Genomic DNA, 7985 nt, shown 5'->3' with positions numbered 1-7985 from the left:
CTGAAGAGAGTTTCTAAAATATTCATATGAAATTATGAAACTAATAATAAATCAAACATTTCATGATTAGAAGAATGATTGCAAATATCTCTTCATTTAGTCAAGCACTTAATTGAAAATTTGCATTAATGGCGCGTTTCATTAGCTCACCTGAGCACAAAGTCCTCAGATTTGAGCTTTTTGGTTGTTAGTGTGTTCGTCGTTCGTTGTCCGTCGTTGTCCACAACCACCTGATGGAATTTAGTCAATCTTTACAGGAATAATCATTATCTGGTCCTCTACAAAAGTTATGTGTAATAAGTGGTTCTAGTCTGATGTATAATTAGGTTACAGGAGCTAAAAAAGATTTTAAAAATTAGATCTTTAAAAAAAATATTTTCTCAGAAACTACAATGCCAAGAATAGTTGACACGTAACATCACCTGATGGTCCTGTACAATAAAGATCTTGCCCCTGGTGTAAAAATTGGCCCCGCCTTAGGGTCACAATTTGTAAAGACTTGCATAATAAAATAAATTGTCTCAAATATTTTCTCTCTGAAATGAAAATTTCAAGAGCTTAGACATTTTACATGAATCATCACCTTGTGTTCCTGTACAAAATTTATATAAATAATGCCCTTTGGGTTAAATTGGTCCCGCTCTGGAGGTCACTTAGTTTAAATAGACTTGTAAAGGTAAATACTTGTAAGTCTTCTTTTTGAAAGTACAATGTCAAGATCTTAGATATTTTGCTTGTATAATCACTTTGTGGTGTTCTACAAAGGCTCTATATAAATCATGCCCCTTGGGTCAAAATTGGCCCTGCCCCGTTGCTACTTAATTTATTTTGACTTGTTTAGAAAAGTACCTTTAAGTCTTCTTTTGTGAAAAAGAAACAAAACTTCCAAGACCTTAGAAATCTAGCTTGTAGCAATGCCAAGTGGACAGTTACAAATGTTGTAGTATATGTCATGCCCCTTTGGTTAAAAATAACTACTCCCTGGGGATCACTTATTTTACAATTATGTAGTCTTGAGAAAAAAAGACAAACCCAATATGTCTTCATTACTGGCTTTATCCTTTCTAGCAATGTATCTCAGGTGAAAGATTCAGCGCCATCATCACCCTCTTGTCAAATTTTATCGACTAAAGGACTGCACACATTGCTGGTGGTAATTACTTGATAGTTTGTGCAAAAGGCAACATGAAGAAATATTGCTTTACTATCTGTTTATTTGTTTTAGAAGGCTTTGTTATATTTATAGCCTGTCAAAACATAAAGTTTACAAAGTTTACAAAAAATGCCAATTTGGAAGGATTTACTTGTCCCACAATGAATAAGGATTTTGAAGAAAATAAGTTGAATAAAATACAGTGCCTGACAACGTGTGCTATTAGCTCGTCGTGTTTTGGCGTGTTCCACGACGAAGCTAATATGCACTGTGTGGGGTGCAATGACACATTTCTTACCAATTCATCAGCCCCATCTCTGGATGGAATGAAGTACCACTTTAAGCAAAGTAAGTAATTATTAGATTTAAGTTACTTAGTGTAAGGAAGAATAAGTTTGATATTTCTAGAACGTTCAGTTGTATGAGTTAATGGTGACATCGTATCGTGATAAAAAACGGTTAGTGGAATTAGAAATTGTTCGTTGACAATTGGTCCCAGTTATCTCCTACTTATTTATTTATTTATTTATCTATTATGTCATTTTGCAGCTATTTATGACAGGCAGATTTAAATTTTATATCTGTCATACCAGACTGCTAAACATAAGTACGTGTTTTGAAAATATCATTCTAATTATATCTTATTTTATATAGTTTTATTCTAATAAATGTCTATGTGTCCCTAGAATACACTTTTAAAATTGAAATAGAAATAACAATTCATATTCGCTCTTTACATGTCAATATAATTTAGGTGGTTTTAGTATACCCATGTCGGACCGTATATGTCACGGAACGTACATGTCACACGTGTGGGACATATTCGGCCGAATTAATAACAGATGTTTTTATGTGCCATATACGTGTCTGCACTTTGGTATTAAATACCTGACCGTATATGTCACACATTTTACACAGTAAACAAACATTATCATCGCCGTTTTAACATAGCTTCAACAACGTTAATAATACATTATCATCATCATCATCATCATCATCATACATTATCATCATCATCATCATCATCATCAACAACAACAACATCATCATCATCGTCATCGTAAATTAGTAATATATTTGTTTAAAACCATGCCGCCTTGTTTATCATTTTACCAGTAAGATGACACGGTGTCAATACTCAGTGACTGGCTTTGTCGGAAATATGTTCGAAATATTTTGGGCATTAATATTTATTGACTTGAAGATAAAATATTCTGTCCGTCCCGGAATCTTAAGTGTTGCTCCATAAATATTTAGTTAGAGGTCGAACGTTGATTCGGGCAGTCATTCCAGAGTTATTGCCCTTGGCATAGTCAAATAGGAAACAGTCAACTTGTGTCGTGTGTAGCATCAACAGTATTTGAACTAGGGCATGGTCATGAAACTTGTAAGTTTATCTTACGCGCACAAAGCGCGATTTCAACATGTACTTTACAAATGGCATTATACCACTAAATCTAAATAAAACTTGTTATTTTACGCCTTGACTTAGATATGAGCAACATCAAAACTTTTTAATCACGAAAACACGATTTTTGAACATTTTCTTAAATCATTTTCTTTACGCTGCAAACCAGATGTGAAATTTTACAGCGGAGATAGTATGAATGGCGTTCTGTTCACTCCACATTTATAACTTGCTCCTTAAAAGTTATGTTATGCCTCAAACAATCATGGCCATTTTCAAAATGACGATTGAACGCGTTGAAGATATTTCATACGTGTGCCATATTTGGTCCGTGACATATACGGTCCGACACACCCACACAGGAATGCTACATATGTACGTGTATATTTCATTTCAGGGTACATGCTAGTTACTGAAGAGAAAACATGGGGCAATGCAAGTGTAAGCATAACTTCTCTAACTTTATATTCTTAAACGATTACTAAATTATGCTCGCTTGTTGAACGATTTCAACCACGTCTGACTGACTACAGAATATGGATTTTTCAGTTTCTACCCGTTTAACAAAAAAGTAGCTAGCTGCCATTGTCTATATTTTTTAAGTAATCCAGAAATAGGCCTAATGCTCGGAGAGTCGCTTCAGGTCATTCTTGAAAATTGGGCCACAAAACATTAAGTATCTGGGCGGCTGTGCAACACCGCACTTTGGGGTCAAAAGCACTTTGGGGTCCGACCCCAGAGTGCGTTACGCACTTTGGGGTCCAATTTCGACCCTAAAGTGCGTTAAACAGGTACATATGCATTTTTTAACATCACACAAACGACCGTTTTAAATAATATATTGTAGTCAAATCCAATGGTAAACAAACTTCCAAGGTATTAAATAGACGCAAAACATGTGTCCTGAATTAAAGTAGAATCAATTTACTTTAGGGATTTAAATGGTCTTGATCAGTAAGTGAAGAACTTTCATCATATAAAGTATTTTTATCAATTATTAAGCTCAAAATATATTTTTTCAATTTTTCCATTTGTTTTAAAAGAATCTACACCTTTCATTAACTCCATTGTTTTTAGCTAATTGCATCATTTTCCCGTTTTTATATTTACATATTTAATAAAAATATGATAGAGTTAGCATAGACAAAGGTATAAATTCTGGAAAATCAGTAAAAAATGTGCCTGATAATATGTTGAAAGAGCCATTTATTATAATGTAAAATTCTCACTGGGAATATAGAAGGGTTTGTGTGGTATCGATCCCCCGGAGTGTTAAAAATAATGGCTCATTATGCTTTTATTTGTTTTTCTTAAAAGCTTTTTTATTTTGATGATCTTCTATAATATCCAAAAAAATACACATTGTCCAATTATCTGAACCATCTTTTTCATCTGTTGCTTTTTGGCAAGGATGAATACAGTTATAGTGAATTAGTATTTAATATGGAAGTTTGTCACACACCCGTGCCGATTTTGCGACTCTGTAAATATGGTATTGCACGGCCGTGCATACATTTTGACGTGACGTCATTAGAGTGTAAAGACGCGCTAAATGTTAGCGTTATACTATAGGCGCGTCAATGAAAAATGACTCTTATTTCACTTTAAACGGTCTTTATTTTGGGTATGTGATAAATAGAATATTAAATTCGTGTAAGTTGATTGCTGAATTTATTGCACTCGTTGAATAAAATAATATTATGCTCGCCAGAGGCTCGCATAATATAATTTTATTCAACTCGTTCAATAAATTCAGTATTGAACTTACACTCATTGAATATCCTCTATATAATACTACATTGTTTTGACTACTTTTATGACCAAATAATTTCACACTTATTTCGCTACTTTATTCAGGTAACATGCATCTTACATTTCTCTGATACCACTATTTTAACATTATAAAATTCATGTTTGCTCTTTCTAAAGAAGTATGTTAGATATCCCATTTAAAAAAGCCTCTGGCGAACGGTTGTTACGGAGCTTACAAAAGAAAAAAACACCTTAAGTTTGTTTATAAGCTTAACAATGTACATGTATGTGTAAAAATCACTATTTATAGTCATATCAAAAATATTGATATTTCACCAGAACATTGTTATAGAGTATAATTATAGTTCTTTAGAAAAACAAACTGCATTTTATTTCAACCCCATCATGTTTAAAATGGGCACCAAAAGTTATCAAATAAATAACTGACAGAACGGGATATTTTTCGCGGCAACTTTTAATATAAGGAATACATCCACAGTTTATGTTCTAGAGTACTTTGTTATATGAACATAATATTTAGACATTTCAAGTGGTAAAATTAATGAAACTTTTATCACTTAAGCATCAAACAAAGTATCGACCGCCATCTTGATCTCCATCCCAAATATTTCAATGTCGCAGATCGGTCAGTACTCAGTATTTAAGCAGAACTCAATTGACACCTTTAGACCCCTGGAACCCAAAGTGCGTTGATATGTAACATATTAACGCACTTTGGGGTCAATTTCTCGATTTTGACCCAAAAGTGCGTTGGACCCTAAAGTGCGGTGTTACACGACTGAAAGCAAGACAAAACAAAAAGAAGAAAAAATAGCAAAGATAACCAAACAGAAAAAAAGAAAAAGAAAAACCCCTTACAAACAACCACAACAAAAACATATGTATGTGTTAGGTCAGCATATTTATTTAACATATACATTGTACCGATATTCAATCCTTTACCATAATTGAGTTGTCCCTTTTTAAATTGCGTCTTCTCCATTCTAAGTTAAAGGTGTATAAAGCTATATATCTGATGCAAAAATTATTTTTTGAATTTTTAAAAAAAAAAGAATACTTCCAAAATGCTGATATGCTCAACGTCATTGTTAAACGGATAAAACTATACTTAAAATAGCAAAACAATATTTTGTTCCGGAACATTTCATTCTGTTTATGTACATTATTCATGTGTGTTAGATAACACAGACATTCTATGTTCCAATTTTTCTGGGAATAAAGGTCTTATAATTACATTACTTCATCGAATCACACACACACACACACACACACACGCACGCACGCACGCACGCACGCACGCACGCACGCACGCACGCACGCACGCACGCACGCACGCACGCACGCACGCACGCACGCACGCACGCACGCACGCGCGCGCGCACACACACACGCACGCACGCACGCACGCACGCACGCACGCACGCACGCACGCACGCACGCACGCACGCACGCACACACACACACACACACACACACACCACACACACACACACACCGTGTACATAACACAATTGTTCATAATTATATAGATAGTCCATTAAAGTGTGAACTTTACAAACTGTCGTTTTTTCCGGTCTGAAATGATTAAATGAAACGAGCATACAAGTGTTGTTTTTATCTGTTCTACTGTTGACAACAGTCATAATCAATTGTTCCTAGTCATTATGTCATTTCTGTTATCTCAAAATCGGCTGATTGTTTATATTTTTATAAATTGATTTGATAGATATGTTTATAATTATTAAGCATTGACGACAATAATTAATCAAAATTTATTGCTGGTTATGACTTGTATGGTATTATTTTTTAGTTACACTGTCAGACTTTAGGTGGACATTTAGCAGACATAACATCAGAAGAGGAAGAAATATATATAGAGGATCAAGTGTTCGACAGTGGTAAGTTCTTTTTAATATCATGCATGTTTTTATTATTCATGTAATTGACCAGTTAAAGTTTTAATATCTTGGCTCCACATTTTAACACACGTGAACCAATGGTCAGGGTCACAGGCCGTGAGTAATTTACTCATTTCCAATATGGGTTCGTATTTCACTATAGACATTGAATCTCTTCAGTAATGAAACCATTCAGCTACCCTAGAGCGTGTGAACGGATCCACCAAAAGAGCTTGCCTGGGAGTAAGCATGGAGTGGCTTTCAAATCATACAACCATGCGTAAAAGATCAGTTATATGGAAGAAATAATAACTAATTAACGCATTAAATTCAAGTAATCTTTCCGAACAACGTTCTCCAGTTCTGCATTAAACATCGGTATTCTGTGATGTTTTGGCTGTAACCTAAAAGCCCATTATGCCCCAGAAATTATATCATTTTTATTTCTCAAAGGCTTTGTACTTTTTATAGTTTTTAACCTGTTACTCGTTGGTCAATTACCTGAACGAACATTTTCTTCTGTTGTATTTTGCCAATTAGAATAGTTATAGGGATTTAGCATTTTGTATGGATGTCAAAATAATTTGTTTACATTTTACTTCTTTTATTACAAATGTTTTAACATTTAGCGCTATTTCTTTTAGGTAACAAACATCTTACATGCTCCAAAACCATTATTAAAATATTCATGTTTGCCCTTTCTAAGGAGGTAAGAATTTGTTCGTTTTAAGGCATACTATGCCTTTTCTTAAAACACCTAATAATTTTTTAATATATATTTTAAAAATGTAAATTTTTATCGTTTCAGACTATAATAGTGCCACCTGGATAGGAGCATCGCGCAACACAAGTGGAGGAACATTTTACTGGGAATACGGTACACCCATCTCTGACTATTTCGTGAAATGGGGACCAAGTCAACCATTGGACGACCCAAACGAGATGTGCGTATTAATGCTGAGTTGGGACAATGAATGGTCTTGGCACGATTATGGTTGCCATGATGTTTTCTGGAGCTTGTGTGAATTTGAATAGTTTAAATTTTTTGGCGAAGTCCGTCTGATATCGGTTTGACTGTCGGTACAATTTTATAAGGAAGAACTAAATATATCCGAAGGATTTTAAAATCCATGAATCTCATTGTCCATTCTATAATTAGTGTAATTATCTAAAAGGTCTTTCTGAAACATACACACATATATATATATACATGTCCAAATTATAGAATACTCTAAAGGAGTATCAGAAACAAAATTTCTAGTTAAATGTCTCGGATATTTGAAATCTGGGAACTTCCTCCCAGTGTTTTAAAAAAATCAGTTATTAACTCGTGGTGAATATCTTATTCAACATATGAATTTACCGAGTTATAAATGAATGACATTCTAAAATGAGGAGACTACCATATTGAATAATGTCCACGATCCAAGATGCACTATGTGCATACCGAAATAGACCATATAAAAGCAGTTTTACCAGTTTTTATTTTAAAGATATTTCTTGTTACAAATGTACGGTAACAAAAAAGTGTTCTTGCAGATTGATGCAGCCATAATTAATTTGTGTTGTTGTTGTTTTTTATTATATTCTATAGTACCTGTAAGTTTGCTCCATTCACTGTACGTATTAATTATAGTGACAAGATCGGACAGGAAGAAAAAAATACTAGTAATAAAATCTGTATTTTATATTGTGATACATGTAAAACCATTACATTTCGAATGCAAATATTCGAGAAGACATATAATAAAAT

The 7985-nt window shown here is 33.8% G+C and overlaps 1 protein-coding gene across 1 annotated transcript; it reads left to right on the top strand.

Moving 5' to 3' along the window:
* Window positions 1-1149: 1149 nt before the first annotated feature.
* Window positions 1150-7485, top strand: LOC132749871 (lactose-binding lectin l-2-like). Its single transcript, XM_060739782.1, has 4 exons — window positions 1150-1501; window positions 2959-3002; window positions 6145-6232; window positions 7041-7485. Exons 1-4 carry the CDS (start codon window positions 1186-1188, stop codon window positions 7265-7267), a joined length of 675 nt encoding a protein of 224 aa, XP_060595765.1. The 5' UTR covers window positions 1150-1185; the 3' UTR covers window positions 7268-7485.
* The last annotated feature ends 500 nt before the right edge of the window (window positions 7486-7985 follow it).

The sequence above is a fragment of the Ruditapes philippinarum genome, unplaced genomic scaffold (assembly GCF_026571515.1).
Source record: "Ruditapes philippinarum isolate M1 unplaced genomic scaffold, ASM2657151v2 ctg447_1_1_1_1, whole genome shotgun sequence".
In the NCBI taxonomy this organism is placed as follows: domain Eukaryota; kingdom Metazoa; phylum Mollusca; class Bivalvia; order Venerida; family Veneridae; genus Ruditapes; species Ruditapes philippinarum.
This window is presented reverse-complemented; position numbering and strand designations above follow the sequence as displayed.

Coding starts and splice junctions, on each gene's coding strand:
- LOC132749871 (XM_060739782.1), top strand. CDS start 1,186: ATGAAGAAATATTGCTTTACTATCTGTTTATTTGTTTTAGAAGGCTTT. Junction 1,502..2,958: donor GAAGTACCACTTTAAGCAAA/GTAAGTAATTAT, acceptor ATTTCATTTCAG/GGTACATGCTAGTTACTGAA. Junction 6,233..7,040: donor GGATCAAGTGTTCGACAGTG/GTAAGTTCTTTT, acceptor TTATCGTTTCAG/ACTATAATAGTGCCACCTGG.